The sequence below is a fragment of the Perna viridis genome, chromosome 3 (assembly GCF_037379345.1).
Source record: "Perna viridis isolate PV_CMFRI_1.1 ecotype Kerala chromosome 3, ASM3737934v1, whole genome shotgun sequence".
Classification (NCBI taxonomy): Eukaryota; Metazoa; Mollusca; class Bivalvia; order Mytilida; family Mytilidae; genus Perna; species Perna viridis.
Window position 1 is genome coordinate 42,861,252 of NC_142447.1, and position 26,620 is coordinate 42,887,871.

A 26,620-nucleotide genomic window follows, 5' to 3' on the forward strand; every position below is an offset into this window, starting at 1 on the left:
AGTGCTATTTTCATTTTTAAAATCCCATTCAAGGTAACAGATCCAAAGCCGAGCATGGAGAATAACGAATTTGAAGAGGGTGAAATTCTTGATTCTGATGAAGACGCTTCGCTCCAAGCGTATAAGGTATTTTTAAGTATTGATTATATGTGTCAGAATCGTATCTCAAGATGATTTACATCTTCACCAAACTTCAAACTCAAAGTGCGAATGATTGACGCATTGACGGTCATGTCTCATGATAGTTGTTTTATTTTGTCAGTGACAATGTCCTCTAAGTATGTGCAGTTGAATATTATGTGAGGCAGGTGTAACCTGCATGAGAATGCAGTTGACTATTTTCTAAAATAGCCATATGCCTTTTACAATTTTACATCCACTATAATTTATTGACTATTGTTCTTCCTCTTTGGCTATAATCTGATAAACATTTTGTGCGAAATTTAAGTAAAATATCCATGCTGGTTAATTTCCTGTTAAACTAAAATCAGCTGATTTCGGTGATGAAGTTTCTTCATAGTAGAGAAAGTTTTATTGCCAAGAAGTTGTACACATTAAGGGATTGGCTAATTCAAGGCAGTTCTGACAATTTTTTTTTCTTAAATGTGGCCTTCAAACCCTTTAATCCATATTTTCAAAATTGTCTGGGATATTTTGAAGCATTTATATGAATGCTTCCTTGAAAGTTTTATACATGTAAGTTTGATAATAAAAAAGTTGATATATATGCATGTGAACATATATCCTGGGTTGCCATGTCATGGAAGTGAACATTTTTCATTTTAAATTTTCAATTAATTGCAATGAACAAAATCAACCATTTAAATAGAATAAATACATTATTTATCATTTTAATGGTTGAATTTGTTCACATTATACATACATTTAAGTAGATAATTTCAGAGAATATTGTTTATTATCTACAGCTATAAATACAGAATTCAAGTACATATATCGTGTGATTTTGTCAAACTCCATCTCTCATACATGTGAACCTACTGGCGGTAGTTTAATTCTACCGGAATTAGAACCTTCCTACTGTTGAAACAGAAAATCTACCACTTTCCAAACATTATACTGTAAACAAATTTTGGACGCCATTTTTTTATTTACTGAAAGAAAAAGCCTGAGAGGATCGAATAATGATATTTCCAGTTGATCTTGGGTAGACAGGTGAACTGTTAATTACTGTTAATTAGGGTAATAAACAGTAATTTAGGGCTTTAGTGGTTATCGACGAGACATAATTTAAAAGATGTGTGATGATTATATAACAACAGGTGATGATTGACAGTTATCCAAAGTTTTAGTGGCACACGCTTAATTGATTAAACGATTTATTACCGACGATTGGGACTAGTGTAAATATTGATGCGAGACATATGATCTTTTGATGATTATGGAAATGTTGACCATGCATTCACTGAAAATGACTCAAAGTATGGCTTGTTTTTATCCAAGTCAATGGAGGAACTAAGTGATTTTTTCTATTTGGAGCACTCTCACGATCATCAACCGTCAAAATGCTGAAACGTAATATTGCATCTTCAGCACCTCCTGCCAAGAAAGCAAAGGACTGTTCCAGATTCAGTGCTGCATGGAAGTCAAAGTTGAAGTGGTACCAAGCCAGTAATGACTATGTGAAATGAAATTATGCATGTAGTGACAATTTTTAAATGAAAATTATTTAATTAATTATAGTAGATATATCCAAAGAGCTATATATAAATCCTTGATAAATTGAATTGTCAATAATAAATAAAATCATTAAAATGTCCAAGTGTTACTCCATCAAAAAGGTCTTTCCAACCATTCAAATAGAGTATTCAGCATTTTTTCTCATGGAAACAGACTTAAAACAAGGTTTTCCATAAATTTCAAACATATTTGACTTGTTGTGCCGTGAAAACAAACGCCAATAAAAAACCTCCAGTTTTCAAACCAAATCTCCAGCTGAAAAATGACAAATCTCCAGTTTTGAAAGAATGACTTTGTCACATGTATGATCTCTTTAATTACAGGTCTATAGTCAAAGGTTAAATTCATATTGGACTTTGTTCTCTTATCAAATAAGATTAGAGTTGAAGCATCGGAAGAGATCAATCAGAAGAAAAAATCCCTTATTCTGTTAATTGGAAAATTTCTACAGTTAATACATGTACATGTATCTTAATTTCCCTTAAGGTTCCTCAATATTTGTGCATTTATTTACATCAGAGGCTACATATATGTGTAAAATATTCCTACCTCCCATGGAGAACTTATATTGTTCCGGAAATGTACAAATTATGGAATTTAAAATAAAGATATCGCTGGAGCTTGATGTGAGGGTAAAATGAAATTTCAAGTATGGTGAAACTCACAGTGCTGGACGAAAAACTTGGCCGCTGTAACTAAAAATAGATGTTAGGGGTCAAATTGCAGATTAATGTAAATAACTCAAAAACAATTAGATTTAGCTAAAATCTGGCAGGGAGTAAAATTGTTCAGCATGATTAATTGGACCTATGCCGAAATTTTCAGAAGGAACTGTAGACAGATGAATGAGTAATGGGTCCTGAAATGGATATTTTTTTAAAAAATCTTTACCTTGGAGGCAACTTGTAGGATGACCACCACTACTAAAAATTGAGGATTTGTTGAAATTACTTGAAAACCAATGGGTTTAGCCAAATTTTCATGGGGGGGGGGAAAATTAATGAGCATTGTGAGACGGACCTATGCCAAAATTTTCATAAAGATCTGTTGCTTGATGTTGGAGTTATCGCCCTTAAAGGGTAAAAATATGACGATGAAATATTTATTTTCTAATATGCAAACTGGATTGATAACTAAGATGCTCTCTATTGATTAATTCTTGTGACAATAGTACGGTAATGTCAAGAATCTAGCTTTAGAAAGTCAAAATGACCAGGTGGCTGATTCAGGCTTTCCAGAGCCTCTAGTTTTGCACTTTTTTAATTTAATGTTTTTTCTTTCAAAAATCTTCTCCTCTGACATTACCTGACCAATTGTAACCAAATTTGGTATGAATGTTCCTTTGGATATTCTGTAGAGGTCTGATGTACAGATTTTTGATCTATTGCAAATACATGGCCATCGTTAATAAAAATAGAACATAGGGATCAGACAGAAGTTTTTCACAAATATCTCCAAAACCTTTAAGTACAGCCATATTATGACAGAATGTTCTGCACGATGAGAACTATATATCAGCGATCTAATTTTCATTTAAATTTGTTAAGCCAAGTTTGGTGTTATTGCCCTTTTTCAACATTTTTTCCCTATTTTTAATGTTACTTCTCCTCTGACAATTTCTGATCAATTAGAACCAAACTTATTATGAATGTTCCTTAGGTGTTCTGCATAGAACTGATATGGGGATTTTCGATCTGTCGAGAAAACATGGCCACCATTCTACTAAAAATAGAACATATGTAGGGGTCAGACAGAAGTTTTCTGCATATATCTCAAAAACTGCTAGGTTTAGCCAAATTCTGGCATGGCATAGTAATGTTCAACATGATGAGATGTGGTCAGATTTTTAATCTGTTAAGCCATGTTGGAGTTATTGCCCCTTTTCGATGTTGTTTTGCTATTTTTAATGTTATTACTTCTCAGAAACTACTGGACAGAATTTTTTGAAAATTTATGATTGTTCCTTATGTATGAGTGTTAGGAATTTTCATCCTAGAAAAAACAAAAAATAGAATGTTGCTTTTCAAACCAGGTGAGCGATTCAGGCTCTTTACTTTTTGTTGTGAATTTTTGTACTTTGTGTTATTTTTACATGTTACTCAAAAAGTATTTAAGCAGTTTTATTCAAACTTTACACAGTGATTATATACATTTTATACATATTAAATATGTGCACCTCCTGTTATGGAGTAGTTTGATTATTTTTTTCTGCTTTTTTAGTATGTTGAACTTAGTCTATAAATGGACTCTATACCTCTTTCTGCCATGTATATGAACAAATGAAACTAAAAGAATCATAGTGCTTTTTTTCGCATTTTTGTGACCTAAGGTACATTTTGTACAAGTAACTTTAGACTTCAGCTATATTCGACAGTGAAAACATGCATAGATGCATACATGGTTTCCATAGACCAATTTAGCTGTACCATGCTGCTGTCATCATGAATTTTACAATGTGCCCCTAGTTGGCAAAACTCAGCTTTCAATTTTAGATTTATTTTATCATTTTTACCTGATTTGCAATGAAATATATTATCCTGTGGTGTTAGCACCCATTAATGATACTTTCCTAACACCAAGGCTGGTTGAAGGCTGTTTATTGCAGGTTTTAGACAATGAATTGTCCTCATATTAAGTTGGGGTGCCCCCCCCCCAAAAAATAAAAAAAAAAAAAAAAAAAAAAACCGACCTATTGTAACTATTTAGTGCCTTCAATATACATAAAGTAACATGCCTTCACAAATTTCTGGGGAAAACAGTAAAACACATGTAGCTTTAACAAAAAAGGAGAGCAGTGCTTTATATATCTGATATAAAAATGAAGGAAATTTTAAGATCACAGTTATCACATTAGTTGTTTGCATATTTAAGGTAACAGAATTCAAACATGGTCCAACATTTTACAACATGTTTATTTTGCAGACTGCAACCAGCAATCTGCGCTAGTAGTATATTTTTTTTTATTTAAAACAATTTTTATCATTTTTTATCATTATACATTTTCAAGAAGGTCACCTATTCTGTTAATTATGTTTTACTAAATATGAATTTGATTTTCTTTCACTCTACTAAAATGAATGAAATGTAATACAGCTAAATTTAACACATTTATCATTGATTCAAGACTAGACAAATACATTAATTTGACCTATTTAGGTATGTTTTCAATTATTAATTGACAATAAAATCCATCTGAATGATATTTACACGATTAAAGACTTTGTTGGAGATAATCAATGCTGACACAAACCACTCTCATTTTAGCATGTGATTCTCATATTGTGATCAAAAATTAATTATGGTTGTGGTCTCAAGGCCTCTTAAGGATGACATATTAGAATATAGTTTTTATACACCTTCTTTTAAGACAGGACATATTAAATGGGGATATTTTCCATAGTTCTGCATAACCTGAAAATGCTTCAAACAATTTTCTTGAAACTTTGTTGAATAGTTTACCGGTACATGCATGTGTACATTTATTTCAATAAGTGTAAACTCCCTTTGTTTTTAAATATATTTAAGATAGTTTAACATTATAACCCCTATATTCTTCTTGACATTTTGAACAGTTTACACTGGAACCACCCATGAAGATTGTTTAGTTTAGCTAGTTACTTTTGGAACATAACTTTAGCAAAGAAATCTTCAAAAGACTGAAATCTGATAAAAAAAAATCATGGTGAAAAATATATTTGAATAACCATTCAACATTAAAGTAAAAAAATGAAATATCACAGTAATCAATCAAACAATTTTCTTCTTCAGGAAGTTTAACTGTTGCTTTATTCCATTTCTACCATCAAATTTCATTCTCTGTTTTATTAAATTTTTCTTAGGTTGAAAAGGATGAACCCAGAGAAAATTCTGGTGAATGTGAAAAAGAAGCTGAGCCAGATCCACTAGATACTTACAATGTAATAACAAGACCATCTAATGAAGCTAATAATGTGTATCGTCAACACAAAATAACAAGTAATGATTCCGATGAAGATGATAACTCTGCTGTTTCTAGTGATGAAGACACTGATCTTTGGAAACTTAAGAAATCTAAATACTTCTCAAACAGAATGGGCAATAAAGATATGGAACTTTCAAGTGTTATTAAATCTCCTGTTCGGTCAAATAGCAATGAAAGTACCAAACATGAAGCTTCTTTTGCAAGGAGTATCAGTTTTGAAGGACAAGAAAAGCGTAAAAAACAAAACAATATTTGGGGTTCTGTACTCACAGAGCAATCGTTAACACAAACGATGGGTTCAATTGGTGTAGAAAGGAAACTTCATGTGGTTAATAGCTATAGAGATGTTGAGGCATATGACTATCTTCAAGCTCATCAAGGTGAAAGATTATTTGATGAAAGAGCCAGGGGCAGGCCTGAGAGTTTGGACCCATTTGAAAAAGTAATTGGTGATAAAACAGACAATCGAAAGCGTAATAAGCGACATCATAGTAAAGAAAGAGATAGTCATCATACTAAAAGACAGAAACGTTACAGAACATGCAATGAAAATGATAGTAATGATGTCATCATTGATACTATTGTAGAAAACTTAAATGAGAAGAAAAGGACATTAATAGGTAACTAACACATAGTAAATGCACTTTTTGTATGGGTAGTTGAAATTAAACTAAAAATACTTTAAACTATTAAGTCTCAAAAGTTTGAAGTGTCTTGCTTCTGCAATTTTATTTATCAAATAAAAACATTCCAATGATTTTTGCAAGATACATGTACATGTACATTCTGGTAATGTGCATGTTCATTGTATACATGTATGTACTTGATTTTCAACATACAATGTACAAGAATTTTAAATCTCATGGACTTTATTGACAATGGCAGTGAAATACTCTTTTTAGATACTAATGTATGAAATGCATATTATCATTCTGAAGTAAAATCGGCATGATGATTTACATATCCATATAAGAGTTTAAAAATAATCTACATGTATATGCGATGACTTTTCTAGCACTCATCATTTTTGTCATTGACAAAAACTTTTCAGAAAAAATGCCAAAATGTTCTGGCCTCATTTTATCATCTGAAAACTATGAAAGTACAAAAAATATTGATGACTGTAAGCCATCAAATGTGTGACAACTTTTGCACTATTTCAGCATGCGTCAAAAGATACATGTGTATACTTTTTCATGTACATTATTGTACTTCCACCCATATATAGTTTTATTCAGGATATTTATACATGGTTGTAATGCCAAATAAAAAAAAAATGTGTGGTGCCGGTCACCTCATACAGAAAATCAGTGTTAGCAGGTAGGGTTTTTCTTTAAATGATTTTTTTTAGTTTACTCCACAAGTTGTAGTTGTCATTTTCAATAATTAATACTGCCTTTAACCTCAGTATGAACTAAAAACCAGTATTTTAAAACCTTAATCCACCTGTTACATTGATGACTACACCAAGTAAAGGTAGATATACATTTTGTAGCTATGAGCATTAAAATATGGAAGTAAATTGAAAATTGGGTCGGTTGGTTTTTATTTTAATTTGTTTTTCATTTCGGAAAAAAGTCTAGGGTTTGCAGTAAAAACTTGAGCAATGATGTCAGTTGGTTGACCAGAATCACACATAATTTTCATTTGGCCTAGAAACTGTAACTTGTGTAATATCTTACTTGTATGTCAGATACAAACAATCCCAATGAAATGTTCCCATTTTCTCACTCTAGGGTGACTGAAGCTTTCAAAATCTTAGCAAAAATCCTCTATATATCCTGGTTTTTTGTAATACAACTACAATATAGAGAGATATGTACGTGTACATGCAAATACTTTTTGAACAAGAATTTTAAAATAAGGAATTTTCTGCTCTACATGAAAAGGTTTGAAATGTAAATTAAATTTTTCATAACCTGATTGGTCTGAAATCTACCTGCTTATCTTTACAATGTATAAGATGGAAAAAGAATTCTAGAGCCTTATCTTTTTTTGGTTTATTTTGCCAGATTTCTTACAAAATTTACTATGTCACTGTGATTTTTTTAGGTATTTAGGCCTGTCATGGCTTACTTAAACTAATTTCTTGGTACATCACTGGTCTTTTTGTATGACTGCAGCAAAATTCGGATAATGCTGTCATCATTTTCAGCGTTATTGTCCTTGTCTGTAAACATTTTGGTGTCCTGACAATAATTTGAATATAGATGTACAAGTGAATGGATCTCTTTCAAATTGTACATGATGCCATGACTCTAAAAAAAGGCTAGGATTGATGGGCTCAAGACTTGAAATTATTAAGAAATTTCTTGTACTGTACTTGAACCAATCTGCATGACTATTTGACGGATCAATGACTGCTGACAGAATGATTGCTGACGGATCAAAAAACGATGACAGGTGACTGATCTGATTGCAGTTTTGTTATGTGAAATGATTGGTGGTCAGTTCATGTAAATTTCAGAATTTCGATTGGAATGAATCCAATATAATACCATATTAACTTTCCTTAAATTTCAGATATTACATGTAAATCCACATTTTGTATTTTGTTAAAAATAAATGAAATGTAAATAAAAATAATTAATTGATGTTTAAATCTATTGCATTTAGTAAAATTTACAAACGAAACAATGGAGTCCTTAAAATATATGTACTGCTCAGTGGTCACATGATGCAATCACCAATTCAATGGAACGTTTTGATGGATCGATGACTGATTTGAAACTGATTGGTGATCGATGACCAATCACAAGTATAGTTGCACAGATCAGTTCAGGTACTATATTGGCCAGAATCAAGCATTTTCCTGATGTCAAGACAATTACTTGAGTAAAGTTAAATGGATCTACAGTGTATTTGAATTTGAACCACCAGTGCCATACCACAAAAGGAAGGTTTGATTGATTTTTTTGGTTTTAACCCCAATTGTTTGGCAAACATTATGTACAATTAAATAATTTTGAAGAGTGTATGTGTATTAAACTTGATAAAGGTACATGTATTTCACAAGGTTTTATATCTTGAATGGCAGTCTCTAAAGACTGGTTTGGATTAATATTGTGGGCATTGACCATATCCATTAGGGCTAGAGAGGATTAGAGTGATATTTTCTTGAATTCAGAGCAATTTATATTTCATATGAGCTAGGTTTGACCTGTAAAGGGAGGAAGTTTAGCTAAAGGCTTTACTGATGGCATCCTGAGTGGGTAGTGTTTTGAAATCACCTTTTCCATCAGCCCATCAGTCTGAATTTTGCTGCAGTTATCTCGGCTCCAAATGGATGGATTGATTTTTTTTTTTTGCGTGGGGCATACAATGTACATTGTAAGTAATTTTGGATGCTCTCTGATATCAAGTTCAACTTAGCTGTTTTTCACTATGTTGTTGTCACTAAAAATCTTGGTTCCCAAGGAAAGATTGATTTAAAAAATGTAAACATGGTAAAAGGAATCATTTCCTTCACTCATAGTTTTGTACTTGATCCTAGAACAAACAATTTAAATGTTAAATGGCCTTTCGGTTAGTTTGTTGTCCTACATTTGTATCTAGACTTTTTTCCATTCCTTGCTTTTTTTTATTAACACTTATATTTCTATTTCAGAAAAAATAATAAACATTATTGGTAAGAAGAAAGCAATAGAACTAATGTATGCCACTGAGGATATAGAAGAGGAAGGTGGCATGTTTATTAATGTATGTTTGTTATATGAGGTCTTTTTCATCTCTGCTAAGGGAACATATACATGTACATGTGTACATGTATTTAAATTGTTTTATCTGAGTGTCCATCTGTCCATCAGAATTTTGATTTGAGCACATGTCATCATGAACTTTGTATACAGTTACACATAGACACATGTGCATTTTTTGTACATCATTATACAATGTATGACCTTGGCATATTAAAAGTGCACAGTGTCTTTCACCTCTGCAAACTATGTTTGGAGTGTTTTGGAATCACCCCATTTGTCTCTCTCTGTGTTTGTGTCTGTTTGTCAGTCCACATATCTTGTCAAGCCAAATCCCCCTAAATTGCTTAATGTATTTTAATGAAACTTGATGCAAGATAATTACTGATTATTGTCAAATCCTGAAAAAGGACATACTGAATAATCCAAGGAGGATTTTACACATTTATTTCCTTATAAAAACAACTCCTCAACCATTAATTAAATTTTTATGAAATCTTAATAGAAGATCCTAGGCATCTTTATGCAGATGTAGTTGTCTGCAAAGGGAGGTAATATAGTTTAACAGTTCTGCATGATAAAACCTGGTAATTATTCTGCATTGCCCCTGCTCATCTGCTCAATGGATTTAGATGAAATTTATTTGAAATTTTATTTAGGCATAATGTTTAGGACTAAAATGAAATATTACATGTACCTAACTGATGATAGAATTTCAGTTTAATTGGATTATTTTTACCAAAGTATATGGTCAGTTTAAGTTGTTTTACCCTGTAAATATTTGCATTGTGGCAGGGTATAATTTAATGTCCCATTAAATGGCCTATTTTTTGTTTTAAATGTCGTATAGTTTTAGTGGAAAAAGTTGCAACACAAAATCTCCCACATCAATTAGTTGACATTTGATGAAAAAGTTCAAAATGCTAAATATTTAGAAAAAAAATCATAAAATTTCTCTACAATACATACAGAAGGTCCTATCCTCAATATAAGTACTGGTATGTACATACATTGTTCAAAGTTTGGATAATATTTTGGGTCACAGACACAAAGTAGGTACCCCCTTAAGTGCATTCTGTAAACCTGAGAACATGGAGAATGGGTACTTCTGAGATCTCTCAAATGTCAACCAAAGAAAGGCTGTGATAGATTTTGGAGGTTGTAACTTGAACTGTTAGGGAATCAGGGGCTAAAATGGGGTCTGAAATAAACATTTTTTATGATTTCAGGCCAATGAGTTGTGATAAAGTGAATTGATCATTTTGAAATTGTATTACCAGATGAAATACCACAAAGGATCATTGGTGGTTGTGACTTGCACAAAATAGGAATGAGGGGCCCAAAACTTGTCACAAGCCCTTTTCCTGATGTCTGGATACATGTAATAAATTGAGTAAAAGTGAATGTATCCAATGATTAAGATTTTACCTTTTAAGAAATTGTGACTGGAATCCTGCATGAATTAGTGGCCACAAAGGGACCACTTCAATTCTGATATTATTTTTATGCAACAGCAAAAAATCATTTTTGGTCGTATAATGGTATTATCCTGTCGTTGTTGTTGTTGCTGTCATCATCGTTCCCATCTGTTAACTTTAGTTTATATACGTTAACTTTCAAGATTATAACTTCGAAATTTAAACACATTGTTCCTGGGGACATGGTGGAAAGCCCACTAGTTTTGGAAATTTTTACCCCATCCCCCTTGGAAATAAGGGGCTTGATGTCGGGAAGGGAGTGTTATTACTAGAATTGATAGAAAAAGTTTATTGTTGATCCAATTTCTATGATTCAGATGACAGTCTATTTCTTACGAAATTCTGTTTTGAAAATTTTTACAGGGTAGGCTTATCTGTAACAGTTTAGGGTTTGAAGAGGTACAAATTGGGCCATGACAGAAAAAATTAATGGATTTTGAACATTTATTGGATTCCATATTAAAATCCCTGCCTGCATTTTTCAATCTCTCACAGTTTTCTAGTTATAAGATGCCAAAGGGCCCACAATAAAAAAAAAATGACTTTTTTATTTTTGGTCCAATTTTGAAAATTTTTTATTAAATTTCAAATTGTGTGCTATATTGTGACCAAACCAGTTGGTTGTTGTGTCCATAATGAACTGTAAGTCCATATGCTTTAAAACTGGTATTATGTCCACACTTGCCCCAAATGAACAGAGTTAAGCATGCTGCAGTTGTATCATGCTGTGCTCCACAAAGCTCTTCATATGTTTATGCATATATTGAAGATGTATATGTGCTAACAAGTTTATGATAATGGCATCTTATTATTCTTGTTTTACCATTATTTTTTTCTTTGCCTTACCACTCATGCCGTATTTAAAAAATTAGGGGTCAGACAGCAGTTTTTCAGATAAATCTCAGCAACTGTAAGGTTCAGCCGAATTCTGACATGGGATTAAAATGTTCAGATGAGATTTATCTGAGGCCAAATCTTCATGAAAATCTGTTCACCCATGTTGGAACTAAAAACCTTTTGTTTGAGATTTTTTGTGCTATTTTTGATGTTTTTACTTTGAAAATCTTCTCTAGTGAACATACTGGATAGAATTCAATGAATGTTGATATGATTGATTTTTACCTGCATTGCCAAAGGTGGAAGCAGGTCTAGGAGTTGGTTCATTTCTTCCATCCATCTGTCTGTCTTTCTGTTCATCCATAACACTTCAGCTTGTCATTGCAACTCCTTTGAAACTTTTAAACAGAAATTCCTGAAACTTAGTATGTAGCAAGAACACCATATGTAGTTGTGCATATTATTAGGAAATTATGATTCTCTTATTTGTATAGGAGTTATGCCCCTTTGAACTTAAAAATTAACCTTAAATCATCACGTATCAGCTTGTCATCACATCTCCTCTGAAACTACCCTACAGAATTTCATAAAAAGTGGTATGTAGCAAGTTGTGCATCATTGAATTTAATCATCAAATGTTTATGGGAGCTATGCCCCATTTGAGCTTAGAAATTTACCATAAATCATCATGTATCAGCTTGTCAAGACCACTCCTCTAAAATTACTCTACAGAAATTCGGGAAACTTAGTATGTAACAAAAACACCATACAATATACGAGTTGTGCACATTCTCAGGAAATTTTGATTCTCTAATATTTATGGGAGTTATTTCCTTTGAACTTAGAAATTTACCATGAATCATAATAAATCAGCTTGTCATCACATCTCCTCTAAAACTGAGGAACGGAATTTCATAAAACTTGGCTTGTAGCAATAACACCATTTGTTGTTGTGCATTATTTTTGGAAGTTTTGATTCTCTAATTTTTATGGGAATAATGTTCCGTAATTCTATAGTTATATACAACTATCCCTTACACTTTTTTTGTCACATTTTCCTTGGCAACTATGAATCACAGCTGTAGTGTGATGCAGTTCCAGACATCGATTGGGTTAGCTTATTTTTTTGAATTTTTATCCTAGAAAATCATGGCTGCTTTTACAAAAAATAAAATATGACTAATTAAGCCTGGTAATTGATTCAGGCTCTTTAGAGCCTCTAGTTTGTGTAGTCATTATGCTTGATTTGTATTGAAATATTTAGAGTGCCACCTGCAGAAAAGAAATACTTTGGTTTATGAATCATTCTTTGTAATTAGTATTTCTTCATTGTGTATCAAAGGTTATATGCATATTGTTATGTGCCTGTAGTATAATTGACTTGTTAGTTTTGGAAGATGTGGTTTGTTTTTGTTTTTAAGGATGGCTCCAGAAGAAGAACTCCAGGAGGTGTCTTTATTCAGTTGATTAAACAAGATAAAGATATTACTAAGGAAATGGTTGATGTAATATTTGCAGATGAACAGCAAAAATACTTTGAAGAAATGAAACAATTGAAAAAGGAAAAAAAGAAAAGAAATCGACAAAGGTTAGAAATTCTAATTTTTGCATGGTCTTCTCTACAGGATGAATTTAAATATTGATACTGGTATGATATAGAAAATTCCAAATAACTTAAGTTGATGTATGATGCATATGCTTGAATGTGAACAATTTACAATGTACATTGTATATGTAAAGTAAGCTACTGGTCAGATTTGATGTTATCTTTTCTGATATCTTTAAACTCACCCGGGCAGAAAGCAGGTAGTGCCCTTATTTGTAGCTCACCTGGCCCTAAGAACCATGTGAGTTATTGCCAACAATTTTGCATAACTGTTCTCCTCTGACAACATTAGACCAATTAGAACCAAACTTGATATGGACATTCTGTAGGGTATTTTGCATACAACTATGTAGAAGTGATGTGGAGATATATGATCCATAAAGAAAACATGTCTGCCATTACTAAAGTAGAACATAGGGATCAGACAGTAGTTTTTCCCATATATATCTGAAAAATCATTAGGTGTAGCCAAATTCTGGCATGGTGGTAAAAGTGTTCAGCTAATGTGATCTGTTTGTCATTAAATTTTGGTGTAAATCTGTTTAGCCATGTCGTAGTTGTTGCCCTTTTTGGATGTTTTTTTTGTTGTTGCTATTTTACATGTTATTACTTTGAAATTTTCTCCTGTGAAACTGCTGAATAGAATTAATTGAAAGTTGATATGATTGTTTCTTTGGCGTGAGTTTTAGGAACTTTAATGTAAGAAAAAAAATATGGCCAAGTTAACAAAAAAATTAGAATGTGGCTGATTAAGCCAGGTGAGCAATTCAGGCTCTACAGAGCCCCTATTTATACCCCCTACTTTCAGAGTGGAATGTATACATGTATAATGATAGGGGTGACTTTTTCTGCATTGGTTAAAACAAATTTTGAAATAGAGATTAACTGGAACCAATTAAATTTATAACTTTTTTGGGTCACAGTTATTTTCAGTCAGTCAAGACTGTCCCCTTGTTCCTTATTTAAGTTTTTGACCATTCTACTTTATTAGAAGCATAGTAGTTTAAATTCCTACGATTTTCTAGTAATATATTCTAATAGTCAATGGGCCACATTCACTCGTGGTGATTCCTCTCCATGTGGAACTTTCAAGGCCATTTTTTATATGACCACGAAAAAATTGTGTTCATAATGAATTGTAAGTCCTTATGCTGAAGTGTGTCAAAAACTAATATTGTGTCCACACTTGCCCCAACTGTTCAGGGTTCAACCACTGTGGTTGAATCTTGCTGCACTTTGCAAAGCTTTTTAAAAAACTTTTTTATTATCCATAAAATGAGAATTAACATGTTTGCTAACTAGCATTTACTGCAAAGTATTAAAAAATTCAAAATATATTACTGCCATGATTTTTTTTATCTTTAAATAACATAATTGAACTTACTTAATATCACCAAAATTATAGTTTCTTTATCCTAAACCATGATCAAGTGCTTATGCTTTAGGATGAGTCAAAACATTCACCAATGTCTCAAGGCATTTGAAGTGAAAAACATATCCCTACTCCAAAACAAAACAGTGATTTTTTTAAAGAAAAAAAAACATTTTGTGGGTTATAATTGTCTAACTTGTCAAGTTTGAATATAGAAGTTTTATGGAATAAGAACATAAAGTTATTGCAAAATTTTGAAAAATCAACAAACTTCAGATCTGAGAAATTTGCTCATATCTCTGATTTTTGTCATGCAACTTCAAATAATTGCTTTGAATCAATGTTTATTTTTACTTGTTATATTACTTTTAATCAGATCTTATGTCATTTTCAAATAAAAAGATTTTTTTTTCATTTATCAAATTTAGGTTTTTTGTTCATGTCAGGTTTTCTTGAAGTCATAACTGAAAACATATCTTTCCATTTTCCAGAAAGTCGATACTGTTTAAGTCTTGTCATATGTGTTTATGAATTCAAAGAAGGAAGTTATTGAATACTTACACTTACATATTTATTTTGGCTTAAGATTCCACAAAAGTAGTACTCGAATGATTGAATTTTAAATCAAGTGCTAGCTTTAACATCACAACAAATGTGACAAAAAGATCTTAAATATTTGGTTAAGTTACACAAAAGACAATTTTTAAATGTTCTTTCCTATTAACAAAATAAGAACAACCATCATGGAATTAAAACTTACCACCTACAAAGATTCAAATTTATATTTATTAATATTCATGAAAATTAAAAAAAAAAAAAAATACTGTTAATGGTTCAAAGGTCCCTGAGGGTGTGGTTATAATTATTTCATAAATTATTTGCATAGATGTGAAATACATTGTAGGTGTAATACCACTATTTCAGAAAACAGTAGCCTGCACATACAAGAAAGTAGTTCATAGTGACATGAAGTAGTCCCAATATTGCACCCTATCATTCTTCTTGTTTAGTTTAGGTATACAAACTTGGTGTCATCTGAAAGCTGAATGAATCAGCAATACTATAAAAACTTCATTTTCTTTATTCAGTGTAGGGTAAAACAGTTCTGAATAAAAAACTCTAGGCCCCTTGATATGGCTAAATTTCAAAACAAAAGTAGTGATTTCTGCACTTGTCTACTTTCACTTTACCATTTTTTCTTAGAAGGGACATAAGATATGTTGATATTTTTATGAGAGTTAAAGTAAAGGGTGACCATCATAAAGATACCCCTCTAGCACTATCTGTACTGATGTAAAAAAAATTTGAGCCTTATTAAAAGCTGAATTTAACATAGAAAGTAATGGAGACCAGAAATAGTGTTATGACACCTATGTATTACAAAATTCAAAACCCCCTAAAAAACATGGCCGCCATTTCTAAAAATGGGACAAAGGATCAGACAAATGTTTTTCGCATATACAGTGAAACTTCTGCAAACCAGCCACCACTGGGGCAAGAAAAAATGGCCGGTTTATTGGGGTGGCCGGTTTTGTGAAAAATAGCAATGCATTCTAAGAGCTGTTTCCATTAATGTGTTCTATAACCCTACACCTTGTCAGTTTGTTGGTCGAGACAAGTTTAATACCAGTTCAAACGTTTTGTCCTTTTACTATATTTCAAAGCTTGCATCATTTTTAAATGATTTGATTTTACAAACGGTACTGCTGACAAAATAATGTTCACCGTTCTGAAAGAATGTGTATTGAAGAACAAATGGCTATTGATGGTAATTAATTATTTGTATTATTTTCATAAATTTCCTATCAACAAAGTCTAATAATTTCACCCCTATGTTGTTTTGGCTTGGGTACAGGTCACATTAATTGACAGTTAAAAGATTGTAAAGATCATACTATTAAATGACCCCAGTTGCCTGACATGTGTACACACCAATTAACAGCCAACCAGTGACAAAATGTAATGTCAGGATTAAATTTGTTGTCTAAACTACTGTCCCCTTCAATTATCATCTGTCCACTGATGAAATGCAAACCGGTCTGTGAATGAATTTTTTATTACATAATATTATGTAATCATTTACAGTTTTGTTGACACATTTATTAGAGATGAACAATAACTGGGCGGCTGGAATTGAGAGGTTGTTTTAATTTGAAATATGTAACTTAAACTGTGAAAAACTGGTCGATGTACGGTTTTACATGTAGGAGGTGGCCGGTCTATTGAAGACAAAACACACATCGGCCGGGACTTTTGAAAACGGCCGTTTTGAAGGGAAGACTGGTTTTCTGAGGGTCTGGTTTGGAGAAGTTTCACTGTATCTCCAAAACAGTTACATGTAGGTTTATCCAAATTCCGACTGGTAAAAATGTTAAGCATGATGAGATATATCCGTGATCAAATTTTGTGTTAATCTGTTAGGCCATATTTGAGGCATTGCCCTTTTTCAATGTTTTTCATTCAAAAGCCTTCTCCTTTGACACTACCTGAACAATTAGAACCAAACTTGGTATGAAAATTCCTTAGGGTGCATGAAATTGATGTGGGGATTTTTGATTGCTCAAAAAACATGGCCATTGTTACTAAAAATGGAATATAGGGGTATGACAAAAAATTTTGTGTATGTATATCCTTAAGTGTTAAGAATAGCCAGATTTTGAAATTTTTCCTGTAAATCTGTTGAACGCTGTTGAAGTTATTGCCCTTCTTCAACATCTTTTTGCTATTTAAAATATTATTACTTATAAGAAATTTCTTCTCAGAAACTACTGGACAGAATTTAATGAAAATTGATATGGTTGTTCGTTAAGTAAGAGCGTTAGGAATGGTATCCAAGAAAAAAACATGGTTGCCTTTCCAAAAATAGAATATTGCTTATCGAGCCATGTGAGCGATTCAGGCTCTTTAGAGCCTTTAGTTCAATTTAGACCTTCCAATGTTATTTGTTCTAATTCTGCCGATTGGAGAATACTCCTTGAAACAAATGTTCGGCATTCCAAAATTTTTAACGTATGATGAAGAGGACAGCACAAAAGCCTTTGTTAGAAAATCAGTGGAACCATTAAACTACGGAAATCTCCATAAAGTATTGACCCTTTATTACGTTCTAATCCAAAATAATGTGGGACCTCTTGATTTAACATACACAACTCTAGTTTGTACACCTTAACATTGGAAATGATTGTTACAATTTTTCAAAACTCTTCTCCTCTCATACTACTTGACCAATTGGAACTAGACTTGGTATGAATGTTCTTTGGGGTATCCTGTATAGAATTGTTGTGGGGATTTTTGATCTGTCGAAAAACATGGCCGCCATTACTAAAAATAGAACATAGGGGTCAGACAGTAGTTTCTCGCTTATATCTCCAAAACCATTAGGTTGAGCTAAATTCTGACAGGGATAAAAGTGTTCAGCATGATGATATCTCTATCCAGTAAAATTTTTGTTTTAGTCCATTTAGCCATGTTATTGCCTTTTTTGGATGTTTTTTTTTGCTATTTTTAATGTAATTTATTTCAAAAATTTTCTTCTCTGACACTACTTGACCAATTGAAACCAAACTTGGTATGAATGTTCCTAGGGGTATCCTGCATAGAACTGATTTGGGGATTTTTGATCCATCAAAAACATGGCTGCCATTACTAAAAATAGAACATAGGGGACAGACAGTAATTTTTATCATATATCTCCAAAACCTTACGGTTAAGTCAAATTCTGACTGGATAAAAGTGTTAAGCATTGTGAGATCTACCTGTGGTGAAATTTTCGTTTTAATTCATTTTGCCATTTTGGAGTCATGCTATTGCCATCACTTGGTGTCCATCATTTTCGTCTGTCGTCATTAACAATTTTTTCAAAAATCTTCTCCTCTGACACTACTTGACCAATTGAAACCAAACTAGATATGAATGTTTCTTGGGGTATTCTGCATAGCAACTGGTGTGAGGATTTTTGATCCGTCAAAAACATGGCTGCCATTACTAAAAATAGAACATAGGGGACAGACAGTAGTTTTTCGCTTATATCCCCAAAACCGTTATGTTGAGCTAAATTCTGAAACAAGTAAAAGTGTTCAGCATGACGAAATCTATCTGTGGTCAAATTTTTGTTTATTCCTTTTAGTTATGTTGGAGTTATTGCCCTTTTTCAACGTTTTTTGCTCCTTTTAATGTTATTTCTTTCAAAAATCTTCTCTTCTGATACTACTTGACCAATTAGAATGAAACTTAATAAGAATGTTCCTAGGGGTTATCTGCATAGAACTAGTGTGGGGATTTATGATCTATCAAAATACATGGCCGCTGGTACTAAAAATAGAACATAGGGGTAAGACAGTACTTTTTCGCATATATCTCAAAAATCCATAGGTTTGGCCAAATTCTGTCTTAGTTGTAATGATCCTTATTATTATGTCTACAAAAGTTTTTAGGGATAAAAGTTGTCAGACATCTCCTTATAAGAGTTATTGCCCTTGAAAGGGAAAAAAATGACGTTTATTTTCTCAACAGTTTTCAGCCAATATCTTGAAACTACAAAAGATAGAAAGAAACTTTCAATTGCTGAAATGGTCCTTATGATAAGTTCTACCAAAGTTTTCTTGATTCAAAATTGTTGGACTACTTCTTGTTAAATTTATTGCCCTTGAAAGGCAAAATTCAACCAGGTGAGTGATTCAGGCTCCTGGGAACCTCTTGTTATTATTCAGTCATCATCATAGTCCTTGCCATTCAAAACCCCAGAGACTCCATTCTTTGTATTAAACACAGGTCTACAAATATGTAACTCCTTTGACAATCACTGGTAGAACTTAATGCTAGATTTGGCTTCCTGTTTCAATATTTTTGGTTATGAGGACTTCTTGTATTCAGTGTACATGGACAACCTTATTCTAAATAGTTAACTTCCTTCATATGTGGTTCAAATGCTGCTGATGTGACATTACTCCATGAAACACAAGTACAGCAAACCAAAATTTGCAATATCTATATGATTTTATATTTTTGTTCTTTCGTTACCATGAAAATACAAAAAATAGCGTTTTAACCAAGCAAATAATGTGTAAGTATCTAGATAAAAATAGTTATCCATATCTTCAGCAGGTAAGAATCATGCTTTCCTATGATCCATATTTTGTCATTTGTTTGGCTTTAAACTAACAATAGAATGTTTCATACTGCATCCAATTTTGTTGGGATAAATTAGTGTTTTTTATTATCTACAGGTCATAGATGGTTCGTGATAAGATTTAGCAATGAATGTAATGTACAAATGTATTTATCCAATTATAGCATGTTACAGAGATATTCATTGTACACTAAACATAAATGTTTGGGATTGGGGTTTATATAAAAATGTATAGAGATTATGAAACTCACATTTTTTTAAATACACTCAAAAGTACTGTAATATAAAAAAAAAATTAAATGCTCTGAAGGTTTGAATATATTAAACTATTTGATAATTTTAATTTTTGTTGAATAAGAGTAAACGAGAAATAACTCAAAATCCAATTGTTAGAAAGCAACCTTCGAGTTTTCAAATTAAAGCCAAAATTATAGGGCTACTTTAGATAACTAAAATGTAATAAAAGGATTACATGTACCTACGAAATTGAAAAATTTAAATTACAGAACTAAATATTATTTGTACCTTCTGGATTAAAATCTTGGTGTATTCTGTAAAATAATCCGGAAGTTCTGTGCTTCATTGATTTATAAATAAAACTTATAGAGGTACCTTAAAATCATCTGAAAATTTATTCATGGAGAGTTTTGTAATCTTTTGACTACTAAATGTGCTACAGACAGCTAAGGATTTTTCTAACTTTAATGGACCTAGAGGGTATACGGCTATATCATATGTCAATGGAAAGATATTTCAACGTAGTTATTGAGTATCGTACTTATCAAAGTGAAAAACGGTCAAGTTTTCTGCAATTTTGCATTAATTAGGGAAGGGTTCAAAAATCTGCAACACGAGCTTTGCAAAATGAGTAAGAAGTTGCAAATTTTCACATTCTGAAACTGTTAATTGTACTAAAATTGTATAACACGGAATCGTTTCCGGACAATATGAACAAAGGCAGATGTTAAGTATAGAGTTCACCGTACGTTTTGATGAAAAGAGTTCAGGTTTTGAGATTTACTTTTTTACATACAAAAATCATACATACATATGTATTTTTTGCATTTGTCTTTATTTGCTTGGACTTCAAATAAAATGTTTAAGATTAATCCATGAATCAGGGATTCTCAAACAAAATAAGTGCGACTCGGGGGTTTATGACAAGGCTGGATTTCTTAATAAGTTTGACAATACATAAACTGTGAACTTTGAACTTTGCATGGTAGCATGTGTATGCAAGTACATGCATGTTGTCACAATATTTATTTTCTTATTATGTTGAAGTGTGTGCCAGGCTGATGCTTGTAATGCAATATCGTCTGCAGGGGCAGATCCACACTTTGAAAAACGTGGTGCTCTCCACGGTTCCTGAGAAAAAGGTTGTGTGTGCTAGGACATTATTTACCATTCTTTATCTATTTCACACATAAGTTTCCAAAAAAAGGGGGTGCCAACCCCCTTTTTTCCCTCTGGATCCGCCGCTGCTCTGAACGAATTAAACGAGCTGATTAAAACAAACCAGATTCCTTGTAAACATTTCAACGCAAAAAGAAGAAAATGTTCAGACCATTATAGTTTTTTACCTCTATAAAAGACCCCAGTTTTAGTAGCCGTATGAATGGGACACAGTGGTAACGCAGTTGTTATAGAATATCAGTTCGAAGGAAACATCATTGCCCAGGGCAGGGGCGGATCAAGAATGTCAGAAAAAGGGAGGGGCTTTCATCAAGAGGTTTATAAACAGGGGATACAATCAATCATTTGGTATTTACTGTCTATAAGTTGTTATAAACTTACTTTTTTTTGCAGCGTAAACATACATGTACAGAGCAGTTGTAGTAAGTGGTTTGTGCTTTGAATAGATTGGTATAAGAAAGTATCTTATTTTGACAAGGAATAAAAGATTTTTTGAACGTTTACAATGTCATAATTTTAATTTTCGAGCAAGCCGCAGCCAATCAGGTCTGTCTGTTAATGTAAAGAATAAATCGTTAAGCTGAAACTGGGATTTATCACAACTGTAAAAGCAGCTTCGCTGCCCAAGGGTTGCGGTCTTGCCCACTCCTAATTGCAGAGGCAGGACCGTAACCCTTGCCTAGCGAAGAGGATGTAAAAGCTAGGAATCGGAAATAAGCAACTCATAATTTGGAAACTTTTGATTGGGTCTATATGACAGTAAAGGCCGATTTTGTTTGAAATATTCCATTTACAAAAAATCTTTGTAACGTTCTTTTTTTCACTGTCACATACTAGATGACTTTAAAGCAATGCCGGAGTTGCCCTCCTACATTTAAATGACATCATTTATACAAGAACAGATCTACGGGTGCTTGAAGTGAATATATATATAAAAAAAAAAAAAAGAGAAAAGGCATTAAAATTAATATCCTATCACTGAACCTGGTCCAAACCCCAGTTGTGTTTTATGAAGCCTGGGCTGCTCATTACTTCTTTAAATTTATATATATTATTCTTATGGCTATTTTTGTATTTTTTGGTGCTTTGTCTTTACTTTGGATATCCTGCTCTTCGTTCCAATTTCCACCAAACGAACATTGTTGCGCGCTCAGTTATTGAATAACAGAAAAAAATGTCGAACTTTTATCTATCTGCTTAAAAAACACTTGAAATATTGATCATGTAAAAAAATAAGGTACTTTTGATAATATTAATACTTTTTTTTTGTACCAGCAATTCGGAAACACAACAGATTGTCAGGGATTCCGTATTTTACAATTTTGATATAATTAGTAGTTAAAATATGTGAAAATTTGCAACTTCAATCTCATTTTGCAAAGCTCATGTTGCAGATCAAATCGAGAACGTTGTGTTTATTTTATTTGTTATTCAATATAGAATATTTAGATATACATTGTAATATTCTACGGTGCCTCGATATCTCTTAATCATTGAAAATGCACTAAAATGTAACCAGTTTTAGAGGCAATTTTGTTCTGTTATTAGATAGTCAACTTGTGCTGGAAAATTTTATTTTTTTACATTTTTTAAATTCAATGCATGTGATCTTGACATGATACCCGTTTTCCAATACCTACAATAAACGATTTCACTTAAATTACTTACCAAAGTGTATTGGGGTCGATTAATTTTTGAACCCTTCTCTAATTAATGCAAAATAACAGAAAACTTGACCGTTTTTCACTTTGATAAGTACGATATTAAAAAACTACATTGACTTATCTTTCCATTGACATATGATATAGCCGTATACCCTCTAGGCCCATTAAAGTCAAAAACTAAAAACACTTTTTGATACCTGTCCGCAGCACTGTAAGGAGAATTCTTGAGGCATTAGGTTGATCATCAAAATTTGATCCTGAAGTGTAAGTTTTTGTAGGAATCACGCAAAATTGGGAAAAATGAAAAACATGCATGTCAAAGCCCCACCAGTCTTACATTACAATATCACTCAAATATACGTACTTTCTTCATGTGAAAAGACAATTATTTGATCTCTATATCAATGGATTTGCTCAGAAGTTTTTCAATAGAATCTCAGAAAAATGAGGTTTTCGACAGTGTTATCTGCCCTTGAAATGTTCATTTTCAGTGCATTTCAATGAAATTGTAACTCAATGGTTCAGCATGATATGGAAAGTCTTGACATTTTTCCTTGATTCTGATGGTGAAAATAATCAAATTACACTATCAAAATGATGTTTTTTTTATCATACCATGTTTCACCCACTGCCTGATTCTTAAAGATACTACCACTTATCATAGAAAATCGTTATATAATGAGTTACAATTATACGTAATGACTTGTAAAAAAACAAATATATTCATTGATTCCATACCTTTTAAAATCTTAGTCATAACTTTGCCATAAATGATATAAATAGTAAAAATAGTAAACGACAAAATCCAAAATTGCTAATGTTTCTTTTTTTCAGTCAGAAATTTAACGAACACATGTCATTAAATGAATAAATAAGTTATTTGTAAGCTGTTCACAATATAAACAGTTTCGATTAAGGAGTCATTAAGATCGCAGTTGAAATTGTAAATAAAAAATGACTCATTTTTATGGTTTGGGGATAACATTAAAAAGAAATAACAAAAACTTTATTCAATTCAAATTACGTAATGGTATTTGATGTAATCAGTAAGTAAATCCCATACTGAATTATGATAGCTTATGTTTTTACATGTTACTGACGGACAAAACCAAAATTTAAGCACTTAATCCTCTTTTGTATTGAAAATTCTATACTTTGCAGTGATTGCCAAAATGGCTAACACCTCAATTATGAAAGTGTACATATTAAGTATATAAAAACCATTGTCCCATAAATGCCATAGGGGGTCAGTCGGGGTCAGTGTTCCCTATGTGGCCCATGGTCTGTAACCACCAAGTGCAAAAATTCAAGGTTGCCTCATCGAATCTTTCATTTACCTTTGCACAGGAAAAAGGAACAGTCTAGACTGACAAAAATGCTTCCACAGAACAGACTTCTTGAAGAGGCCAAACATAACAAAGTGAAAGTAGACACAAAAGAAGAATCAGGAAGTGAATCAGATGAAGAAAATAAGGGAATGGTTGTGGAGGACAAATTAAATACTAGTTCTAAAAGTATCGAAGATGATATTTTGAATCGTGAAGAAGTAGAACTTGACTTTGTTTTAGGGTGATACTTTAAAGTTCTTAATTCATGATGGTAGTTTTTGAATTTCTAACCTACGTAGTGATCTGGTGATTCAGAAAAGGTTAATTCAAGTTTTACTATTAGTCATCACATATACTTAAGTCATAAATGTTTCAAATGGCTTGTTGGATGGTGTATTTTAAAGGAAAAAAATAATTCCTGTAATTTGCATATATATGTTTAATGTATTGTTTTATATACATTTAATTCTTATATTGTTTTTTTTTTGTCTTTTTTTTTTTTTTTTTTTTACAAATATTGACTCTGTTGTCAGACTCTAACACTTGATTTCTATGTCAACATCTTTGCAGATACTAGTTGAAACAATTACATTTTGATTGCATTTCAAAAACTAACAATTATGCATAAAATTTTTCTAAAATTTAGTACTATGAATAATTCACTCCTTATCTATGACATAGAACACTATGTACATTATAGAAGCTGAAGTTCATTAGAAATTTAATATTTAGCTAACTTATTTATTATTTCTTGTGAAAAATAGAAAGAAACTAGTTTTCCACTTAATTTTTAAAAAATGAAGAGTCTCTTCATTTTAAAGAGGTTTAACAAATTTCCAAATTGAACATTTTGAAATGAAGTCAGTTTGTCCCAATCTATTACTTTTAACAGATAACAGATATATCAAAAATGTTCTTCAGCTTAATGTTGATAATCATTCAATGGAAGGAATTTTTGATGAACTTTCAGCATGCATGAATTTAGTACATTGTGCAACTTTTGTCTTGGTTTGGCATCTTCTCAATGATAGAAATTAGTTATTCAAGTCCTTCTAAACTGGTTATTTGTCTATACTGCCTATCTGTTTTGACTGCTGTTGCATGTGCAATGCATTTGCATGTCTCCTCCATGTACATGCATTCATGTCTGTCTCCAAGCTTTTCTTTCAGCTGAATCTATGGAACTCTTAATTTGGACTATTATACCCCCACTCAATGAGTGGGTGGTATAATCACCTAATCTTGTCCGTCATTCCGTCTGTCAGAATTTTGTTGCAATTTTCGTGGCTCCCAAAAAATGGATTGAATTCAAATTTGGTGTGTTGCTTCATAAAGATGAGGCATAGGTTCTAAGCAATTTCGGATGCTGTATGAGTTCAACTTTCTGTTCCATGGGATGCAGTCTTTCACTATGTGGAATGATAAGGAAATTTTTTGTCAAAAAAATTTCAGATCTCTAATTTGGTGTGTGGCTTCATATAGACAGGACATTCTTTGTACTCCATTTTGATTGCTTTCTGGTGTTAATTTCCTGTATTAGTGGGGATATGCCTACCACAACAACGCTTGCAACTTCATGTTTAATTTTGGTTACGCATCTTCTGTATGGTAGGTAGTACTCTGTGGTATTACTTAAATCTGCATGCGACATTGGCAGCAGTGAAAACTTTTTAAATCTAATTGCAGACTCATAAATTTTGTATGTATTTGAGTGTGTGTGTGTGTGTGTGTGTGTGTGTGGAGTCATGAAGATGATTTACAGTTCAGGTACGAGTTGTAGGCTGTGGTGATGTTGCAAACATTGTCGTCTTGACATCTGGCCGACTAAAATGATCTTCTTTAATTTATAGATGTTTAAAAACATATAACTGTTTTTTTACATTAAAAGCTTCGATTAAAATGGGGAAGTGAAAAGAGTAAAATGTTTGTCAATGTTCCATCTTCTCTTGTCGCTTCGTTGGTTTTTATGAAGCCTGGAGTATTGTCCCAATGGTACATCTGCTTCTTTAATTATTAATTTGGATGCTTTTGTTTTCATTTCACACACACACACACACACACTACCTTATCAGTTTCTTTGCTCAAACTAAATACGAATGAAAGCATGCTTCTAAATTATATGTTTGAGATCGAAAACATTTACAATGATTACTTTTGAAATACTTATGGAAGTCATAAAATGCGTGTGTTTATGGTGAACAAATACAAAAACCAAAAACCAATAGTTATTGGAAATATGTTTTTTGTTTTGTTTTGTTTTGTATTTTTTCAGAAGTACTTTCACCTATTTTCCTTGTGACATATTAATAAATAGATTAGCCATCTTCCATTGATAATCACTTTAATTGTTATTTAGATACTACAATTAAAAAGGTTACAAAAAACGTGAGCAATTCTTACTGATTTAATTCAGATTCGAAACATGCACTTTGATTGG

The 26,620-nt window shown here is 32.2% G+C and overlaps 1 protein-coding gene across 1 annotated transcript; it reads left to right on the plus strand.

Moving 5' to 3' along the window:
- Positions 1–3: 3 nt before the first annotated feature.
- On the plus strand, positions 4–26,519 carry LOC148622353 (phosphorylated adapter RNA export protein-like). The gene is made up of 5 exons (XM_088572208.1): positions 4–126; positions 5,538–6,279; positions 9,267–9,358; positions 13,091–13,257; positions 24,203–26,519. Exons 1-5 carry the CDS (start codon positions 55–57, stop codon positions 24,426–24,428), a joined length of 1,299 nt encoding a protein of 432 aa, XP_088428334.1. The 5' UTR covers positions 4–54; the 3' UTR covers positions 24,429–26,519.
- Positions 26,520–26,620: the final 101 nt, after the last annotated feature.